At 34.8% G+C, this 23386-nt stretch overlaps 1 protein-coding gene across 30 annotated transcripts in view; it reads right to left on the bottom strand.

Moving 5' to 3' along the window:
- Positions 1-23386, bottom strand: part of NUBPL (NUBP iron-sulfur cluster assembly factor, mitochondrial) — a 231053-nt gene that overhangs the window by 61429 nt on the left and 146238 nt on the right. For all 30 annotated transcript variants that reach the window (XR_012036422.1, XR_012036421.1, XR_012036417.1 and 27 more), the window contains one exon: positions 11528-11621. Coding sequence is in view for 22 of the 30 variants with exons in the window: in XM_072838180.1 (XP_072694281.1) it covers positions 11528-11621 (94 nt within the window). In the remaining 8 variants the exon portion in view is untranslated. The remainder of the gene's footprint in view (positions 1-11527; positions 11622-23386) is intronic.

The following is a 23386-nucleotide window of genomic DNA, read 5'->3' as shown; positions in this document are numbered from 1 at the left end:
TACTGTATCTCTTTTCTTAAAACATGGTTTCCAAATCTGCTATTACATTTATCTTTATTATTTTTGGCTATCTACCTAATAAATTTTCATTTTTATCAGCGCATGAATAAATATAAACTAACTCAAATTTTTCCCCTTTAATACCATCACTGATGATGTCACTTTAGTTTTCTGATGGAGGGTTAGTTCGGAAACTTGTGCTCCCTCTACTGATCACAAGGAATGCTAGTGCGACAAAGAGAATTTTCAATTTGCAATAAATAAGAATATTTTCTAGGGGTAAAACATAGTATTATAAAAGAATAGTATCTCAAGAATTCCAGGGATAATTTGATAGAAAATAAATGTCCAAGTCCAAACAATTAAACAATATTTTTAAACGTTATTTTCCAAGTTGTAATCTTTTTAAAAGGCTTTTTATCAATGGAGATTTACTAAAATATTATCTGGCAGATTCTGGCAAATATGTAAACATTCTAAACAATACTTATTTAGAGTATTGTTTTAATTGCTAATTCTCTTGACTATTAAAAATAAATTCTATAACTGCATACATGAATTTGGGTCAGAGTTCAGAGTAGTTAAACATTTAAAACTGATTATTCCAGATGTTAAGCTGATCATAATTACAGCAGTGTGGAACTACTCAACTATGCCATTGTGCATCTCAGGGCATAAATTGGATCTAATTCCCATGCCTGATTGAGAATTTCAGTGTAGGAAACTACTATGTGCAACAAAAACTGCTCATAATGATATCTAGATGAGTAACTCCATACCTTACAACTCTTGAGTACATCAATGTAAAGTCAACTAAGACTTAAAAGAACAAATTGACTGCTATTCTCTCTTTTTGAAAAGTAGGCTCCATGCCCAGCACAGAGCTCAGTGTGGGGCTTGAACTCATGACCTGGGCTGAAATCAAGATTTGGATGCTTAACCGACTGAACCACCCACGTGCCGCAAATTAACTGCTCTTCTTAATGTTCATAGTACTCTAATAAAAAGTGATGCTGATTCTCCTAGATTTAAAGATACTTGCGGTAAAATAATCATTCAACTTCTGCTAGCTTAACATAAATAAATACCAAATGTATCATTGTTTATTAACTATACAATAGATTGGTTTTGGTATTTTTTAGTTCTTCCTGTCTTTCGCCTCTGTAGCCCTGAAATTTCCTTAATTATAAAAATTATTTGCTATAAGATGAAGGAATGTCCACTAATATTAGTATATGATTAAGTAAAACTAAATATTTAAAAACGTAAATCTATCTCAAATGTACCCTCAGACTGTGTTTCAACAGAAAATATAAATAATTCTTTCATGAGTCATAGTTTTGGACTCTTTGCACCATTCCAACAGAGAATTGACTATAGTCACATGTTTATTAATTTAAAGATCAATCATTATTTTCACTTTAGAAATGAATTATGGTACAGGAAATTTGTCAATGGCTAACAAAAATTATACAAACACAATAATTAGTGGAAACCACAGTATTTCAAATTCACTAGTGAGAGAAAGAGTGTGCACTCTGGAACTTTAATGAGAATTCAAGTTCGTCAAAGGAATCTAGATGTGTATCTGCTACTTAGGGACAAAGACTGGCTCTTCAATAATGGAGTTAACAGGTAATGGGCTTCTAATCACTTCACCTTAATGATGCTGATAAAGAATTCACCAGGGCTATCCAGACGGCTGGTTACCAAGGAACCACTCGGGATAAGTGAGACTTTCAGAGATTTTAAAGAGCTTGAGCTGGAAACAAATAGCTCATATTCTTCACTCATGCTTGCTTGCTCTCTTATTCTCTTCCTCCTCTCACCTCTGATGTTTCCAGTAAAGTTAAAATCCTTGCTTCTTTGCAGTCTTGATTCCATCTTTAATGTTGATCAGTAAACGCCTTGGGGAGCCTACTTGTAGTATACCTATGTCTCTACAACTCAGAAAGAAAGCTCTTTTGCTCTTCTATGAGAGTCTGTTCATGTTGTATTCTTAGATTTAATATTTTGCATTTCAAATTCTGTTAGATGCATGTATAGCTCAACCTGCCCAGGCTCACAGTGAGTCACCACCAAAGGCCGTTTTGTTTAATAATGAAACACATTCCTTTTATATATATTCTTTCTCTAATATGAACTCCAGAGAGAAGAATTACTACTCCCTGACTACCCTAACTTTAGTTAACCAGGTATGTCTTAGGAAATAGAGACTGAGATTTTATATGGAAAAAGTTTACTACATTTCCAAATACTATCATACTTAAGATGTGAAAACATTCTTTAGAGCTAAACTTCTGATTCAGATCAAATTTCTAAAATCTATGATCAAGAGCAAAAATTTTTAAATGACAGACTGTGGGACTTGTACTTTTCTACATACAAGTGCTTAATGAATTTAAAGTAGTTTTTAATATGAATCTGACTATCCATTGGCCATTATACTAGTCACTGAATTTTAAGACATTAAGGAATTTTAGCTGTCAGGCATATATCATGAAGTAAGTGCCCAGAAATTCTCAAACAATGAAACTGAATGAACTACTTACCATCCAAACATAAGCTAAATGATCAAGGAATTCAAATGTCAGATAGGTTGGTAGAGACAAAGTGATTCTGAAAGCTGATTATATAAGAATCATTTGAAAAAGGTTTTAGAATCCTGGGTCTTAAAAAAAAAATCCTGGGTCTTTCCATGTCACAGTTCAGAATTTGTTAATTCTCAGGCTATTTCTTTAAACTTGTTAATTGATTGCTATAAATTCAACCTATAAAATACAGTAACTCAAATACAAGAGCCCAAAAAGCTTATTTCTTTAAAATTTAGATTAGAAAATACTGTTGTTCATTAACCAGTGATATTATATTTAGTTTTATAATTTGATTCCCAATGTAACAAAGACTCAAGTTTCAGACTGAGTACCAGGAATGCCCTAAGTGATAAAACTCTGGAATACAGTTTCTAGCCTTTAACACCTGGCTACAATTTATATAACAAGACAAATTTATTCTGAAAATAATTTTTATAATTTGATAAATAAAACAATAATTCTTTTCTACACAATGCAATTCTTGCCAAAAAGCCGTTAATTATAATGCTGCCTAGTTTTTGCATAGAAACACAGTACATATGGAAGTCGTCCAAAATTGACAGTCTCCTTCAAAGTTCCATTCTGCAAGTTGAAAACATAAATGAAGATTTAGTATCTTTGAATACTAGGAATAGCTATGACCTAAGTCTTCTATCTTTAAAGTATCAGAATGTTTCTAGCTTTACAGTTTGAGGTCATTGTTAACTATAAAACTGTAGGGGAAACAAAGCAATAAAATCCAAAATAGCCAAATGTTTTTCTTTGAGTTATCAATGGTTTTCCAAAGGATTAGTACTGTATCTTTAAAAAATTACTCTTAAATTTCAAAACAATTCTAAGGGGAAAAAATAGCTATTCAAAAAAAAAAATTAAAGACTTCATTTAGGTTATCTAAGTGAAACCACTATGTTCCTTTTGTTTTGAGAGAGAAAATTCCAGATAACAAGGTAACTATTTCAAAGGATGGCCTAAGGTAATTCACTTATTCAATAATAGCAACAATAAGCTTCTGATCCTTCAAAACCCAATAGGTTTTCATATTATCAAAACTACTGTCCAAATTAGCAATCAAAGAGTATTACCTGAAAAGAGATCACTGATTAGGCCAAATAAACTGCTGGTGAAGGGGAAAACACTAGTGTGGAATTGTACAGCTTTTCCTCCTGTATCTTTGATGAATGAATAGAGTTCAGTTACTGTAGCAATAGGCCCAATGCCTTTCACAAGCAATAAATGCTTTTCATTTTAAACAATGACTGAAATATTCAAGTGGCATAATTTCAAATTCCTACCTCGACTCATTTAAATGAATGAGAGGCAAAAAGGCCTCTGGCTTTCCTTCTAACCACAGGGTCCAGACAGAAAGTGTCATAGACAGGAAGAAAGGGCATCACCTCATTTTTGTAATGTAATACCAGTCTGCTAGTGTAGCTTCTCTTGGAGTCCATATTTAGCATATCATCTAGCTGACTACTCTACCATATACAGTAACTCCTTCTCTAGGAGAAAGGAATCAAAGCAGGACCCACACTAAGACTGTTTTCTGTTCCATTTCTGCCCTTCCCTGAAAGAAAAAGAAAGAAAACAAAGAAGGGATCATGATGGCTCCCCTCTCAACTGCTCAATCTTTGTCCCTTCTATCAGAAAAATAGTTTCCAAGTTTCACTCCTATATCAATTTTACTTAACAAAGGGCAACTTTTTTCATAACTCTATCCTATCAAAATAAATTCTTCCATCCATTACTCCACACTATACAAAACTTACTTATTTCATTACTTATCTACAAATAAATTTTCTGTTCATAAATTTGATGACAGTACAATTTTGCCTTGTGATAGTATGGATTTTCACTACTTTGACTGTACTACTACTGGTATCTGTATTAGCTCGCAAACTTTTAGAGGGCACAGGTCTTTGCTTTGTATTTCAGCTACTGCAAGTTACTAATTCACAATTATAATGAGGACCAGAAGAAGAAAACAAGCTGTTTTAGTTATTTTCCACTTGCTGCACTTCACTTCCCTCCCCCCACCAAACTCTGCTTCATTTTCCACCCCTCTCTATCCTGATCAATGCCTGGGTAGCTGATCTCCGTGGACTAAACCACCTGAGTTTTCTTACTGGCTTTCAATGGGGATCTGCCAGTAGGAAGTACCTGCAGGATATGAGACTCTGAGAGGACAAAGAGGCTGCAGGATTATTACCTACCTCGTACACCACTCACTCCCTAACTTGCAACCATTCTGGCCTTGGCTAAGTTCCTCTGTGGCCACCATTCCCAAATGGCAGACCCTTTTTATGGCTCTAGCGGTCACCAGGTTCTACTGCCACAGTTCATTCCCAGGCCCCGTTAGGCAGAAGGGACAGTAATAACTTCCTATGCCACTAGTTTGTAGGTACTTCACCCTCTCTTGCTGGTTTCCTTAATGCTGCCCATCTCTCTATTACCAGCCCCCTCACTAACTTCATTCTGTTAATTCCTTTTAAAGTATGTCATCTATTTCCTGCCAGGACCCTGACTAATATAGCATCTTAATACAAATAACTTACTAAAATTCTCCAGTCTCATGAAAAAGCACTGACTCTTCATATTCTAAGAGTTAAAGTCAAAGTCAGATAGTCTATATAGTCATACAGAGGACTTTAGTTAAGGCAAAGGAGGAGAGAAAAAAATTTAAGTAACATCTATTAGAATTCAAATACCAGCACAGTGCATATATTTTCAAAATATTCAAGGTACTCATAATGTTCCTCAAAGAAATATTAATCCTCTTCCATTATGGAAGAGCAGATAAGTGTTCAAAAATTCCCAAGAGCTCATCGTTATGTCTTAAAAAACCCAGAAGTCAACCCTAGGATTTACCTGACTCAGTATATGGCAACAACTAATTTAAAAGCTAACAAGCAACAAGCAAAAACTCAGCAAACTGTATCACTTGGGGGGGAAGAAAGAGTAAAAAAAATAAAACCAGCACTGATAACTCTGCCTCTGTTCCTTGGCAAGTTCAACAAGAGCAAATCCAAAGACTATAATTGGTTATTTCCCATCCTTTATCCTGTCCTTTTCCCTCTAGCAATTACTACAACTACTAGCTATTTGTAGCATGTAATGATTCAATAGCCCATGTATGCTCAAATTTAAATCATTAGCCACTAATACTGCTATCAACATATTTATTACTATTGTTGGTACACAACACTTTTAACACATATAAAAGGATGATTTTTTTCTTTAAAGTTTCTTATGAGCTTGTCATCCATTTAATGGAATAAAAAAATGTAACACATACAAAGAGCTGCTAACTAGCATTCAGAAAAAGGATTGTTTTGTTTATACAGGTCTGCCTCCATAAATTTTCCAAAAGGAGGTCTCTTTCCAAATACAAAGCATTTCACTTCATTCTCAACATGCCTTGGATATATGCAAAGTTGATACAAAGGCTCTTTCTAATTGAGGACATATCACCACCAAAACCTCACCAAAAAACTCAAAGTAGTTTCTAAAAAAATATAATACATTTAGATAGAGGTTTTACATGATCCTTTATTTGATCCTTATAAGTCTGTGGGGTAGACAGGTATTCCACAGGTAAGAATAAATAGAGAGTGAGTTAAGCACCTTACGTAGCATCCCTGGAAGTAAATGAGAAAATTTATTATTGTCTTACAATGGAGCAATGCTAGTAATTCTCTCTACTAACTTGGTGGAGTCTGTATGTAACCAAATAGCAAGTGTCCACATCACATTATTTCCCAGACACCAAAACAAAGTTAATACTAAAAGGTATCATCTAACCACAAGGACATTATATACAGAACAGGAAAATGGATAGCATAAATAAACCCCTAAAATGAAAGTATTTTTCCCTCAAAGGGAGAGTGAAATAAAATGTGTGTTTTTAATAAATACTTTTTAAAACTTATACAGAAAAAACACCTGGGCAAAAGCATTTAGGGTGGAGGAGATCACAGGAATGAGTTAGTAGATGGTAAGAAAATAAGGAGGCACAAATTTCTTTATATAAATAGTGATAACTAGTCAACTAGCTTTGTTATTTATTCAATCAATATTAATTGCATAAGCCACTGTCCAAGGTACTCTAAGAAATATCATGATAAATAGGAAAAAGTTCTTGCATTCATGTAACTTACATCCTAGTTGAGAAGATAATATGGACACATAGATAAAACTCATTCACTGATTCAACATTTCCTGAATGGTTACAGGAAGGCACGGAGTTTGGCACTGTGAGAAATACAAGGATGAATTAAACAAATCCTTAGCCCTCCAGGGAGTAACAGTCTGGTAAGAAAATAGTTTTGCAGGCTGTAAAGGGAGAACATAAGGAGTGCTGTTAAGAGTGGTCTGAATGAAACGCTATGTGAATTCCAAAAGAGGGAGAAATGATTCTCAACTAGGGATTTGAGGAAGATGACAGAAAATAGACATTTGAAATAAAGGGTATGCAGGATTTGGGTACCCACTGATTAGAGAAAAAAAGATAGTCTAAGTAAGGGTGAAATGCATATAAAGACAGAAACTTTGGAAAGTAAAGGGAAGATGGAGGGGGCAGTAAGCACCTAAGGGTTTGGGAAGGGGATTCCAGATTATGTGCAGGAGTTTAGGGGGAAGGTGAAGGAAGTCAAATCACAGGGGGGCTCAAATGGGAGTCTAAAAAGCTTATATGGTTTATGGGATATAGGACATAAGAAAAGGTAGAACAGAATATCTTAAGAGAGTTCTAAAGTCAACGTTAAGAGGAAAGGAAAATTAGGTTAGTAACTAGAGATCATTCATTTAGGCTTAGAAAGGCTGATATGAATCTGATAGGCTGTTCCAGGTAATATAAATTGATGAAAGCCATGATTCAAGCAAGTTCAGCAACTCCTTGGTCAGTACCCTTCCTGGGAGAGAGCTCAATTTTTATTTCTTCAGAAATATTGACTAAAATGACATTGGCCTGAATAAAACCAAACCTCAGGAACTAAGCCTTTATAATACACATGGGCACGCCATGCATACACAATCCCCCCCCCCCCACCTCCACACATCATTTTGGTAGGATACTTTTATTGCTGGATTTTTTTTCTAAGTTTAAAATTAAGAGATGTTCAGTGTAGAAAATCTAGTCTTTTCATTGCTGCTAATTTTAATACTGACATAATAACTGAGAGTACGAATGTACTAACACTGACAGCTACAATTCTGTATTGGGAGCCAGTGTACCTGGAAACTAGCCAACTGTCCAAGACCAGTATGATTAGCCCAAAGATGACAATGGTCTTTCCAAGACTCATTTGGAGCTCTACTCCTAAAGGTCAAAGGAGACTGCTTCTAGTATCTCCAGATCTTCCCTTGAATATATGAGTCAAAGAAGCCCAAAGCAATCTCTCAGGAATCAAAACAGAAACAAGACTAAACATAGTAAACACTAGCACAGACTGTTGGTTGGACACTTATCATATAGGGGTGTACAGGTTAAGCACATATTTTTAAAAGATTTTATTTATTTATTCATGAGAGACACAGCGAGAGAAGCAGGGACACAGGCAGAGGGAGAAGCAGGCTCCATGCAAGGAGCCCAATGTGGGATTTGAACCTGGGAATCCAGGATTACGCCCTGAGCCAAAGGCTGACGCTCAACTACTGAGCCACCCAGGTGTCCCAGATTTAGGCATATTCATAAGTTTATTTTTATCAGAAATCATCTAGATCAGAATAATTTCAATCTAACGAGTTTGAGTGAATTAGAACTAACCTCAGAAAATAAGTGAGTCAAATGCTGTTGGGCTTTGTGTTAGAATAGCTTTATGTAGAGGTTGAAAGCATGAGCTTTTTTTTTTTTAATTTTTTATTTATTTATGATAGTCACAGAGAGAGAGAGAGAGAGAGAGAGAGAGGCAGAGACATAGGCAGAGGGAGAAGCAGGCTCCATGCACCGGGAGCCTGACGTGGGATTCGATCCTGAGTCTCCAGGATCGTGCCCTGGGCCAAAGGCAGGTGCTAAACTGCTGCGCCACCCAGGGATCCCCGAAAGCATGAGCTTTAAACTCAATCAGAACTGATATAAGCCTCAGCTATGAACTATTGTAACAGTGTGACCTTGGGAAAGCTGCTTAGCTCTTCAAAGATATAAGAAAATAAGGATAATATCTGTGATAATTAAATATAAAAATTAATATATGAGATACTGTCCTTAAATGCCAGTTTATTAATAATGGGTAATTATCATGGTACCAATTTATACAGAAATCTGTCCTTAAAGAATCAATGCTTTCTATTTAGTTTTTAAATTATAAATATATACATGCTCATTCAAGAAAATTTAGAAAATACTGATAAATCATAACTTTACTTCCACAGTCCAGAAATCACTAAATTTATGAATTTTCAAAAACTTTTTTTTGGAACTTGGCTCTATTTTTTTTAATGGATCAGACTTGGGAAGTAAAATAAATGTATGTTTCTATAACAGAATTATATAAACACCCAAAGTTTCATTTTTTTTATTTCTTCCCCTTAGGCTGAAAAAATGCAAAGCAAACAAGGTATGGTGCTATATATATTTTTTTAAGAGACAGAGAGAGAGTATTCAAGGGAGAGGCAAAGGGAGAGGAGAGAGAATCTTAAGCAGACTCATGCCCAGCATGGAGGCCCAATATGGGGCTCAATTCGCGACTCTGAGATCATGACCTGAGCTGAAATTAAGAGCCAGATACTTAGCCAACTGAACTACCCAGGTACCCTCATATTTATTCTTTAAAAACTCATCTCTATTAAGTGTTTTACAATTCCCCTCAAATCCATGATCTCTTTGTCCTGTGATTAGACTTCTCATACAGCAGGTTTTCACACTGAATTGTAGTTCTTTTCTTAGCAGCCACTTGTTCCCCGTGCCCTTCTCCTTGGCTCTATCTTCTAGAGCTGGGGCTTTGAACCTAAGAACTGTGAATCTCCTAAAATGCACATTAAAATAGTGTTTCTGTAAATACAAATACATCTTCCTGGGGAGAATCCATATATTATTTAAATCTCAAAAAATTCTGAGTATCAAAAAAGGTACGGAACTCTGGTCTAGGGAAAACATTTGTGATTTAATTATCCTTGGATCCTCTATAGTGCTTAGCATCTATCTTTATATGCATAAATATTTGTTGATTTAAAATTTTATTAATAAAGTAAATAGTAAATACATAAATTTACCTATTCTTCAAAATATATTTTCTCATATATTTTTCTCATTCATTTCCTCATCTTAACATAAAAAATACTGCTTCTGAAAGAATGGTGGTTACCAGAGTTTAGGGAAAGGAGGAAATGAAGAGTCACTGTTTAACAGATACAGAGTTTCAGTCTGAGAAAATGAAAAAGTTCTGGAGTTGTATTGTGGTGATGGCTGCACAACAATATGCATGTATTCAATATTACTGAATGTCATGTTTTACCATCACTACAACAAAAAAATACTGCTTTTTATTACCATGTGATATTAATGACTTATTTATTTAGGGCAGACTCTTCATCAAAGTAAAGGAATAAAGAAATATTACTGGTTAAATTTTAGCATATAAGAAAAAAATCTTCAAAGGAGAAGCAAATCTTAACCTCAATCTACATATTGTTGGTTTTAAGTACAAATAAAAATAGGGTGATATAATCATAAATCCTATACAAATAGAGGGGCTGTTATCTGAGTAAACAAAGGTAAATTGCTTGGGGCTATCAGTTTATCTGTGTGAAGTAAATTAAACTTTTCAAGGTACCAAATCACAATTCAGGGAATACATGATAATTTAGCCCAACTGTATCAACGAATTATCCATATAAATAATATAAACATTTTGGAAGTCTGCAACAGGCATTTCAAGATGCCAGGAGCACATTTTATTCAATAAACATCTAGCAAGTATTCCTAAGATTCAGAAATACACAAGTCCCATAAATACTTAAAAATACCAAGAACAGACTATCCAGTACACTGATTACAAAACAGATGTATCCAACTATTTTCCTATGCCACTTCACTTTACTCCCATCTCATATTGTCTAGATTGCTTCACTAAAGAAAGAGTCTCTGACTCAGTAAGGTAGCAAATATATTTAAATATCAAAAATATTCATGTTACTGCCTTTTGGGGCAATCTCAAAAAAATTCATTTTAATGATGCTATGTTGATATTTCCAACCAATGTGTATGACTTATCAAAAATCTAGATTCTAAACCTTTTGGTGATTAAATGTCAGTAATATTTCTTGGTTATTTATTACCAATACAGAACTGATTTCTAATGACATTCTAAAATTCAATTATTTTCCTAACACCCTTATGTATAAGAGAGATTCACAATTATTTCTCCACTGGAATTTAGGAAAATCCTTGGAAACAGATTCAACATAAAAGCCAACTACTTATATTTAAATTCTCTACCATAGACAAGATAGCTACTATCATAATGAAATATTGTATAGTTGATGTAAGCTAATATGCTATTGCCCTCTTAAGGTTAACATTAAATAATTAGCTGAATATAAATTTTCCCATACTTGCATACACCAAAAAAGCCAAACTTTCCTTATATTAATTTATATTCAGTATTTGCTCAATAAATATTTGCTGAGTGCTACTATGCTGTCACTGCAGGACAGCTATGAACCAAACAGCCACGTTCTACCTAAACAATATTTGTTATTGTTTTTCTAGAATACAGATTTATATCACCTCCTTTTCAAAGTGTCTTTATGTTTTTGTAAACACAGTCATTTTGGTAATATTTTGAAAAATTCAATTTATGAATCTGATCTCTAAAGAAAAATTTATAAATGACTGTTTTGAAGACATAAAAATGTTTGCCTATCACAGAGTTTCTTTTTCTGTATGGGAATAGCAAAACACCAAAGACAGCACAAATTACTTTAAAGTTTAAGATTACCTGAAATGGGAATATTCTGTGAGATGGATAACTGTACATCTCCAGTTCCTGGTGGCGTGTCAACAACTAAATAGTCAAGTGGACCCCAATCTACCTAAAAACCAAGATGACACAAATATCATTGTATGACAATTACAGTGAATAGTGATATAAATAAAAACGAATGTATTAATAACAAATCCAAAGTAACAGCTTTCACTTAAGCCATTACACTAAGTGTCAGGGATTGTGCTGAAGGCTAAGGATAAGCGAATAAGTAAGAGACTTCCTGGCTTTAACAGACCTATGAATGAAAAGGTTAAATTTCCAAATGAACCCTCCTCTCTTGCCCCACCCTCCAACATACACACACACACACACACACACACACACACACACACACACACACAAAGGTGAACCTATTCCACAGTGGGCTTCTTCTATTCAGGACCAATAATTTATTTTCGTTGGGGATAGCCTATACCTAGGAAGGCCTCAGTTCTGTGCTCTTTGGTTTTTTGGTACAGCATTTTCTATGGCAGATCCTAATATAATTTTTTAAGGTTTATTATTTTTCCTTCTTAAAACACACTAATAATGAAAACCGAAATGTATGAAGAAAAATTCAGAAACATAACTAGACTTCCAATACTATTATATTTTTATTATTTCTTTCCAGGCACCTTTCTAAGTATCTATACCTAGAAAATATCGGCTATGTTACCAAGTTCTTAAGACTCAGCCTCAATTTAGACAGGTCTTAAGGGTTCCTCACACTCTTTAGTCCTTGGATGGCTCCTCCCTCTGGGTACACAGTTTCAGTGAATACCCCTATGATCTTCTCATTTGCCTAAAGTGGAAGCTTGGAATCATCTTTAACTCTTCCCTTACCCTTACTAGCCTTGGTCACTTATTTTGCCTTCTAAAAAGCATATATCCACTTCTCTCTTTTCTCATTGCTGAGAACTCAGTGGAGATCACAGGCATCTATCACTAAAGCCTTCCAACCAGTCTCTGCTCTGACACTGCCCATCTCATCTGTTCCTAACACTACTGGAAAAGGTCTCCTCTAAAATATGTCTAATAGTGTCTCTTTTTTGTTTAGAATTATTCTATTGCTTTTAGGATAAAGTCTGAGCTTAAGCTCTAGAACATTCTGTCTGGTCTTCTTCATCTGCTAATTCATCCTCATGCTTCATAATCCAGCTTGAAATTCACTTCCCGTCATTCCCATTAGATTAGATATGGTGTTCCTAGTAGGTACTTCTAATTGTTCATTCATTCATTCACTTGTAGAATGTTTTAGTGTCTCCTACATATTAAGCATCGAGCTAGGTATTGATAATTAAATGGTACCGTGGTCCTTAGCCTCACAGAATTTATATAGGAGGAGACAGAGTAAGCATATAATGAAATAACCTTTGCAAAGGAAAGAGTTTAGTAAATGTAAGCAAGTGAAAGAAGATCAACATAGCTAAAGAGCAATTATTCATTCACCTATTAACACATATATTCAACACATATTTATTGAGAACTGATTAAGTACTAGGCACTGTTCCAGGTGATGGGGATAGAGCTGTGGACAAAACAAAGTCCCCGCCCTTCCCAGCCACTGTGGAACTAATATTTTATGTTAGGCAGACAAACAGATAGTAAGACAAATCAGAGTGTAAAAAGGGCTATGAAGAAAACAAGTATCCTTTACTATACAAATTACTTGGTTCCTAATTCAGATATCTAGGTCAAATAATAGCAAGAGATATTTTAAAAATCTCTTCAATTTTTGAATTTCTGAGAGCAAGTAGTAAGAGTTCAGATAGCAAAGGATTTATCAAAGAATTTCTTTTTTTTTTTAGGATTTTATTTGAGAGAGACAGACGGATAAGCAGACTTCTTGCTGAGTGGAGGGGCTGACATGGGGGTTCATTTCCAAAATCCTGAGATCATGACTTGAACCGAAGGCAGATGCTTAACTGACTGAACCACCCTAGTGCCCCAAGAATTTCTTTTAATCTCTTTGATTCCCAAAGTCAAATGGTAAAGGATATTTGTAGAGTAGGGAAAAAGAATAGCATGGTAGAAGGTACTACTTTAAACTGAGTGAAGTCAAAAAATAACTGCAGCAGTCATCTGAAGGAAACAAAGCTCTCCAGGAAGAAGCAACAGCAAGTGCGAGAAAGGTTCTAACCAATGGGGATATGCTTGGCAAATTTGAGGAATAGCTAGGAAGTCAGTATAGCATTTCTAAAATAGCATCCCACTTCCCACCATCAATCTCTCTCCTTCTCTGACTTTGTTTTTTTTTTTTTTTCTTTTTTCAAACACTTATCAGTACCTGACATTATATATTAACTTGTCTTTTAGGAATTTTATGATATTTCTCAAACACAAGTATTTGATACTGATTGAATGACACATTTTAAAAGAATGATGAAATGATGAACATAAAGCAGTTCATTTTCAATTTAGGGTTCCTTGGTTTGAAAAATAGTTACCCCAAACTTACCCAGGGCCATCATCTATGAAACTATCTACAGAAAAGATCAAGGATACTTTTCATTTTGTATCCTCTGCACTGAAACTCCTAGCACTGGCATACTGACAAGTCTCTTTGTTTCAGAGAACATCAAAGGATTGCTGCCAACAATTTATCATTGTTGTTCCCTGGCATTTAATCATATTTATCACATTGGCTCCAATTTCTTATTTATTTAAAGAGAACTGCTATTAGGTTTCCAAGGAACTAAAAATACTTCACTGTTAAGACAATTTCAAATGACTCTTAAATTGCATTTAAACTAAAAAATGGTTCTGGCCCAGCACCTTGATCACACACAGTAGGCATTCCACAAAAGCCTGCTGACTTAAAATGAACTAAAGTCAGTATCTGAGTTCCAGTCTTACAGCATTCACTAATATTAACACTGAAATATACTGGCTGCCAGCAAGTTACAGATCTTTTGTAAAAGGGTCAGTATAGCATTGATTTTAGAGTGATTTGGGTATTCTCTAGATTCTATTTAGTGTTTGTTTATTCTTATAAATAGTGCAGATAAATAAGGACTAGCAAAACACCCAGGGTCCTCATTTAGTAAAAACCAGTGATAAGATCCCACTGGGATTTTATGTGGCCAGAAGCATATACAATTTGTGTGATCCTTTCTAAAAATAAGAATACAAAATTATGAAGGCAAAATTAGGCACAAAAAGTAAATATTAAAACAAGTAAATATTAATTTAGACTGTGAAAAGAAATCACCCTAAAATGCTGGAGCTTTAGAGATTCAAGTTCCTTTCTCTGAGATCTCTTGAATAACATAAATGCTTACATTGAAATGCTGCTTGACTGCAGCTTGTTTCCTTTTTCCACCTGGAACATTCTACAACTCCCACGACATCACAGGAACCCATGTGAGCACAGAATCTGGAGTTTAAACTTCATTAGCGTCATGGTAACCTCACCTCTGGTAAAACCCTCTCAATCTCCACACTATAAGGATCCCATCAGGACAGACTAAATCCGTCCAGAAGTAGAGTTACCAAGGTAGTTCAGAGATGCTCTGTGGATAAAGAGACAGCACTACAGCAGAGAATTCACTAATATAGTTAGGAAGTCAAACATGTGCATCAAATCTGAAGTGGAAGGTGCCTGGGTGGCTCAGTTGGTAAGGCTTCTGACACTCAGTTTTGGCTCAGGTTATGATCTCATTCAGGGTCATGGGATTGAGCTCCACATGCGGCTCAGCAATAAGCTTGCTCGAGATTCTTTCCACTCCCTCTCCATCCCCCTCTGCTCCTCTCCCTGCTCATGCTCATGTGCTCCATCTCTCTCTTTCTCTCTCTCAAATAAATAATAAATACATAATAAATACATAAATAAAACCTTTAACAAGTAATCTGAAGGGGAATATACAACAGCATAAAGGGAGGATCAAAAACAAATGCCACTGGTTAGAAAGATGGGATGAGGTACAGATCCAGGGGAAGAATTCAGACCAGAGTGTGTTGAGAGAGGCTCTGTGCAGTGCTTTTTTTTTTTTTTTTTTTACACGTAACATATAACCTTTATTTTCCTCTAAAGGGTTTGAGATAATAGGATTTTTGGTATCCAAATATAATACAGCCACTGAGCTTTTGTCCAAAGCCATTTAAATAACATTAGAACATTGTTTCTTCATCTGTCCTATAGACACATATGCATTTGTGAATTGCTATAACATCACCATTTAAGCAATTGTCTTTCTTTTATTGCTCTTTCACTTTGTTTCTAAAGATATCCAAAACTTGAAAGTTATGCCACCAGGAATAATTACTAAATCTGTGTTTTATTTATTTATTTATTTATTTATTTATTTATTTATTTATTCATTCATTCATTCATTCATTCATTCATTTTTGGTCAACCTTATGAAGGGAAACTACTCCCAACTAGCACCGATTGGGTCATTTTAGGCTGATAGTCCTTCTCCAAATTATAGTTTATATTTTATGTTCAAAACAATGCCCAATAAAATGAAAGTAACTAAAAAACTAAATGAAGGCAAATCCCTTCTTTCGGAGGAGATAAAAGTGTATCTTCTATTTAGGCAGACAAAGTAAGTTATCTTTTCCAGGACATTAGTTATGAAGATGTGGTGCTATGTATGGGAAAAGAACATGGGCCACTTTCTTCCATGGACACTCCTGTTAAGAAGCTGACTAAAGCAGCAGCAGTCAGGCCTCACTCTAGAGGATACTGGGAGCACAAGTGCAGGCAGGTTGAGCTGTAAGTGTGAAAAGAAAGGCCCAGAGATGCATTACATTTTTCGCTTCACAGCTGGCTCAAGTAGTTTATCACAGTCAGTCTCTAGGGTAGCAGTTTCCATCAGCATCACTACACAGGCCACATTTAAGCATATAGGGTCAATATATGCTTCTCCAAAGCAAAGGTAAAGAGTCCCAGAAACCTTAGGTCTCCTAGCAAGGCCAATATGAGCCAGATGAAAATAACATCAGTGGGGTAGGTCCTGGGCCTGTGGAATCAAGAAGAAAATCACTGCCAAGAAAGAGGCAGAGCTACAGCCTGCTGGAGGCAAAGTAGTAGCCAAGAAGAATTAAACTCCTAAAGGCAAGAAAAAGGAGTAACTAAAGAATAAATAGAGAAATCATGAAACAGGAGAAATGGTGCTTGTTCCATCAGTGATAAGGCCAATCCTTAAAGAAAGTTGAGTTGGGCCTAAGATACTGCCTCTTTCATTCCAGTTTATTCTTAATTACTGACTGAAGAGTTGGTTTTGACTCTTATGCCTTTAATTCATAATTAGTAGATCTCAAGGTAGTGTCTGTGGGTCTGATTCTGGCCATGTATCTGTTGCTACTTCTGTCCTATGGCTACGTTATGCCACCTGTCTCTGATTTCCTGGTCCTCCAACTCTAGTTAGGTACAGTCCTACCCAAATAGCAAACAGAACAGTGCTTGTGCTTTGCTTGGAGTCCCAGACATAAAACCATGCCACTATGAGGAGATGCAGCTAACTTTGTCCCAAGCGCATTGACAAATTTGACAGGCAAATTACCAAGCTCCTAGGATTTTCAATTCAACTAACTTCCAGGTTTTTAATGGGTCTTTGAGTTCTAAATATTCTACGGTACTTACTTTTTTTTTATATGTAACTATCCACCCAACTTCAATGTAAGAAAGTCTATTTATTAATCTCTGGACTCCCTCTCCACATCTAGACTCCTTCCTAATGCCTAGCCAGTGTTCCATCAACATCCACTGAGTGCTTCTATAAGTCAAGTTGCCCCTTACAACTTTATGCTACTAAAATTAAAATTTTGCCATGTGAGGCATTTTTTTATATACAATATAAATCTAAAACAGAACATAAAGTGGTTCTTTTTAAATGTGAACCATATTTTTGCTCTGCCTAGTGGCCTATTCATCAAATCATACAATATTTTATTTTGGTTACAAGAAGAATGCTACAAAAGTGAAATTATTTATATATAAATATACAATTTGAATAGCAAAAGATTTCTACTCGAGTTGCTGGTTTACTGAATTGTGGAAAGAAATGATAAGACAAAATATAATAGGGATCCCTGGGTGGCGCAGCGGTTTGGCGCCTGCCTTTGGCCCAGGGCGCGATCCTGGAGACCCGGGATCGAATCCCACATCGGGCTCCCGGTGCATGGAGCCTGCTTCTCCCTCTGCCTGTGTCTCTGCCTCTCTCTCTCTCTCTCTCTGTGACTATCATGAATAAATAAATAAAATCTTTAAAAAAAAAAGACAAAATATAATAAATTTAACCATGAAGACTGTTTGATGAGACAGTGACCCAATTATAAAATGAGAACAAATTATTCAAGTTATAATGATATATTTTCTCTGATATACTCATCTTTGAGATGATAAAGTTTTCTAATCCATTTTCAAATGTGTTATTTTCTATAGGAAGAAGTATGTATGTATGTGCGGGGGGCCGGGGTGGGAACCCTGAATAAATCCCTCCAAAGGTACTACCAACCCAAGTGATAGTAATGTTCTGAGAGTGAAAAGAAGAGAAACTCTACTCTTTATTTTTCCCTTTATCATCATCTCCCGTTTCCTCAGTTGTTCTAGCAGAGGTAGACTGGCCCTGACAACCTGGAGATAGCCTCAATTCACAGAGGACTTCTCATCTAAAAGTTGATATATGGATCAATCTTTGGTAACTCTGTATCTAATTTCTGAACTAATATTTAAAAGATTATCCAATTCCCAGGTCAGCCTATACATTTAGATATGTAGTGCTTTCTTTAATATGGAAAACTATAAAACTATATTCTTTAAAAGAATATCCTTAGGAAAAAAAATATTGTATTGGGGAGAATTCAGGGTCCTGAAGAAGCAGGGTTATAGCTGTCATAAAGGCTGAATGGAGCCTCACTAAGAGAATCCACAGTCATTGTCTAAGGGTTCTAATGCTATTAAGGATATTACAGAACTTAAGGGATACTCGCTCCAGGAGACCAGCCTATCCAATCGCACCAGCCAGGAATGATGTGAAGAGCTGGCCAAGTTGCCATTTATTTAGTTCTAGCTACCTGCCATATGAAGTCTTACTTTAGAGCTTTAGGGCTTTAGGTCCATCAGGTGGAATAGGACTAGTGAAGAGGGAAGAGGTAGAGAGTGGGTCCACAGGTAACAGGTAAAGGAGAGCAGGAAGAAAAGAACTGTTACTAAGGTAGGCACTAAACACTTTTTATATACATGATTACATCACATTGTAAAACAGGCATTATGGTCACTATTTTACAGATAAGAATACTGAGAACTAGAGAAGTTAAGGAAGTTGCCCAAGGTCAGGCTGTTGGTAAATGGTGGAGCAGTGATATAAATCTTGGTCTGTGTGACTCAAGTCATATTCCCAATCTCCCAGAATATGGAGTGTACCATCACTCTTCTCCAATCCCCTGAAGAGTTCTGCTAGCAAACTTCATTACCACAAGAACATATGAGCTTTTACTATATTACTTTTTCAGTCTAAAATAAAATCTCTGGGTCTACAGACCCAGAGAAAATTATTTACTTAGATAATATAAATAAGAAATAGAAGAATTCATTCACTTCCCTTATTTTTTTCCTTTTCTGGTTAATTATAATGTTTCTTTTGCTTCTGAGAATTTTTTATGGTATGTCATAGTTGGTATTCTTTGCTTATATGATCCTTTAAAAGTCTTTTATATTACAGAGCAAGAGTCCTGGTAACCATGGAAATGTTAACTGTCAATTTCCTGACTTTGTGCTGTTAAAGAATATTTTAGTTTTCAATAATCTACTATGAAATTCTGGTTTTGTTTTAAATCAATAACCATAATTCTACCAACCACTTATACAAAAGAATTATCTGGAATTATTATTTTAATCAAAGTAAATAACTTATAAAGACTAAGAACAGAAAATAAATACCTTAAAGATTTTTAAAAATATCTATAGCTTTTGAACATAATATTTTTGAAACTGGCTCAGATTTTATTCTAAAAATTTAAAGATCTAAATCATATCAAATGGGAAACCAACTGTGAGAAACTATAATTCCATATGCCGTTACATTTTAAGTGTGAGCTATTATAATGCAGCTTTTGGATTTTAAATTCTGGTTCAGAAATTACTGTTGTTGTTTTTTTTTAATATAAAAACAGCATAGGAAAAATAGAGCTTGGCAAAAATCTAGACTATGACTCTAGCTGAATACAGACAAGAATCCACATACCTATTCATCAAATAGAAGAGTTTTACTCAGAAATTGCATATCTAAATTCCAATCATTATTGTCACAATTAGCTATATAACCATGGGTCAGAGAATTAACCTCACTGGACCTCCGTTTTCTCAAGTGTAAAATAAAGTATTTTAGATAAGATGATCACTTTCTTTCCAACTACCTAAAAAACAAAAGTGTGACTATGATTTCCTTGTGTCAACTGAAAAATATTTGTGAAGAATTTTACAGGAAAAACTGAATAAAAGCTATTTTTATACAAAAGCACCAAAGTAAAACAAGCTCCTTTATTTTCCAAAATGGGGATACTTTACGTTAAAACAAAAAAAAAACTAAAAGTTGGGCAGCACAGGTGGCTCAGCGGTATAGCGCCGCCTTCCGCCCAAGGCGTGATCCTGGAGACCCGGGATCCAGTCTCCCGTCCAGCTCCCTGCTTGGAGCCTGCTTCTCCCTCTGCCTGCGTCTCTGCCTCTCTCTCTCTCACGAATAAATAAATAAAATCCTTAAATAAAAAAAAACCTAGAAGTTGATTTGGTATATTGAATAAATTTTATAGAGTGATCAGATTTCCTTTCAAAAATTTAGCTTTTTTTAGAATTTTTCAAAGAACTTATATTTAAATTTAAAGATTGTATTGAACTACAATCTACTCTGACTGCCATCTTAAAATGCCTCATCCTAGCTCATCTAGAAATTAATGTGTTATATCTATATAAAATGTCATAATTTGCAAGATTGATATAATCCTGAAAAGTTATTGAAGGGACTGCCACTGAGGTGAGGAATAGGAAGGAATTCAATCACAAACCCTTAAAGGTTGAGAAGTCTAATCTAACTTTCCTACTAATATAAAACATCTTTCTATAAACAGTCATGAAAGGGATATATATACTCAGCTAACAAAAGAAAGCTCAAATCATTCCAATGCTTATCAAACACTCAAATACAAATTTTGGATCAAGAAAAGGATGGAAGAAAATTGTCACTTAAGAACCTTTCCTGTCCACTGATAGACAAACAGATAAGGAAGACAATATTGTGCAGCTAGAAAAAAAAAGATATTGTACCATTTGAGACAACATGGATGGGCCTAGAGGGTATTAATGCTAAGTGAAATAAGTCAGACTGAGAATCAGAAATACCATATGATCTCACTCATATGTGGAATCCAAAAACAAAACCAAAATAAAAATACAAAAAATAAAAACAAATGAATAAACAGACAAAAAACAGAATCAGACTTATAAATACAGGGAACAAATGATTGACAGAGGGGAGGAAGGTGGAGCAAATGATTGACAGAGGGGAGGAAGGCTTAGCAAAATAGGTAAAGGGGATGGGGGCTACAGGTTTCCAGTTATGGAATAAATAAGTCATGGAAATAAAAAGCATAGCATAAAGAATATAGTCAATAATAAGTAATATGATGCATAAAGACTGATGGCAACTATACTTGTGAACGTAGCATAATGTATAAATTTATTGAATTACTATGTTGTACACCTAAAAGTAATGTACGTAACATTTTATGTCAATTATAATAAAAAAATTTTTTTAAAGAATATTTCTGGGGTGCCTGGGTGGCTCAGTCAGTTAAGTGTCTGCTTTCAGTTCAGGTCATGATCCTGGGGTGGAGCCCCACATCAGACTCCCTGCTCAGTGGGGAGTCTGTTTCTCCCTTCTTCTGCCCTTCCCCCCCCACTCATGTTCTCTATCACTCACTTGCTCTCTCTCTCAAGTAAAAATATTTTTAAAATCCTTTTTTAAAAAAGTATCTTTTCTATTTATTTCTTTTGCTACAGGTGAGACTGCTCTACTTCTGACCTACTTATTATACCATACTACAAAATTTCAGATATGCTTTTCTGACTTGTCTTTAGTTGCTAAGGGAATTGATATTTATAAGACCTTCTCCTTTTAAAAATATGAGTGAGCACCTACTAAACTATATAAATTTAACTTGAAAATTATAGTATAAATATACTTGAGTTTTTAAAAAAATATTAAATCTATAGCATAATTTTTATAAACTGCTGAATTTTCAGTAAGAAGTCAGCAAAACTTCAGTAATAGGCATAAGGACTGTGTGAAAGTGTCAATTCATAGTGTATCAGAAAGTCAGATGTGAAGATTTCATTATTAATTCATTATTTGCACTTATTTGAACAAACATTATTTAACTCATCTGTGTTTCCGTTCCCTCATTTTACAATGGTATAAACAGAGAACTGTAGAGCTCTAAAGGACATCAGAGATTATCCTCCCCAATATTCTTATTTTACAGATAAAGAACTGAAACTCAGAAGTCAAATGACTTGCCCAAAACTCACTCTGCAAAATAGGGATAATAAAAACAACCATTGTCTGCTTTATAGGGTTTTTATCCAAAAAGGAAATGAGATTATGGATTTTTAAAAAAAAGGCACTAGGTAATCAAGCCATAATATTAACACTGAAAAAAATCACTTCAAATACAAGCCTGAAAACAAAAACAAAAACAAATACAAGCCTGTCCTGTCATATAAGTCAAAATTAAAATTTCTCTCAATTAGCATACCACGTTTATTCTTCTAACCAAATGCTAAGAAAATATTTGCCCATTTTTGAGGTCACCACATTCCAAAATGATCGAAACAAGTAACTTAAAAATATCTTTGCCATATGCCTACATGACACAAGCAAAGTTAAATGGCTTTTTGCAAATTAAAGGGAAATTTCTCATGAGTAAAACTAAGCATGAAAATATTCAATCAGAATATAATTTAAAAATATGTAAATGACTAAAAATAAGGGCTAAGAAGTGAGCAGAAGTCACACATGTTGGTTGAATGTATTACTTAGATTTCTACATTTTAGTGACGTGTACCTTGTTCAAGCTTACAAGTAGACCAGTCATCCACAAAACTAAAGAAAAAACAATAAATTTACTGTTATAAGTGACTTCCTAATAAAAACTAAATAATGCAGCAGGTTTTAACTATAACTTCTTTTAACACAAAGGATTTTGAGAAAGATTAAGGAATACATACATCTATGAGAATAGAGATGGAGGTGATACAGATAATATATGGGAAACAGACTGGGTAAAAAAGACTGGGTAAAAAATAAACACATAAAACCACCTAATTCCCACCACATCAACTTCAGCAATTTCCAACTTCCTAAACTACATAATTACTTCAGAAGTACCCAAAAGACATCTAAGAAACCTGAGATCACGAAATTGCAAAGAAATAGAAAAACGGACTGAATTTTATGCATCTCATTAAAAGACCATTAAATGAGCAGCTGTTCCTTCATTCTCATTTAAGCACATTGGTCATTATAACTAGGCTTGTTCACAATAGTCTTGTACCCTGAAGAGCAAGTGAACGTGGCAATGAATCTAGAAGTTGTTCTTGCCTGAAGAGGTATCTAGTGTGTTCATATTTATTTTAATATTACAGATCACACATTAATGTACATGCTTAAAGCCAGACTGTACATAAGTGGGTACAGAGGATAATCATTACAAAGTTTAATTACATAAAACTAATACCAACATTTACATGTGCCAACCACCATTCTAGACACTGAGAATATAGCAATGAACAAAACATCTGAAGTTCCTGCCCTCATGAAGCTGGAAAAATAA

The sequence above is a fragment of the Canis lupus genome, chromosome 9 (genome assembly GCF_048164855.1).
Source record: "Canis lupus baileyi chromosome 9, mCanLup2.hap1, whole genome shotgun sequence".
Lineage (NCBI taxonomy): Eukaryota > Metazoa > Chordata > Mammalia > Carnivora > Canidae > Canis > Canis lupus.
The sequence above is the reverse complement of the archived record's forward strand: the minus strand, read 5'-3'. Positions and strand labels throughout refer to the sequence as shown.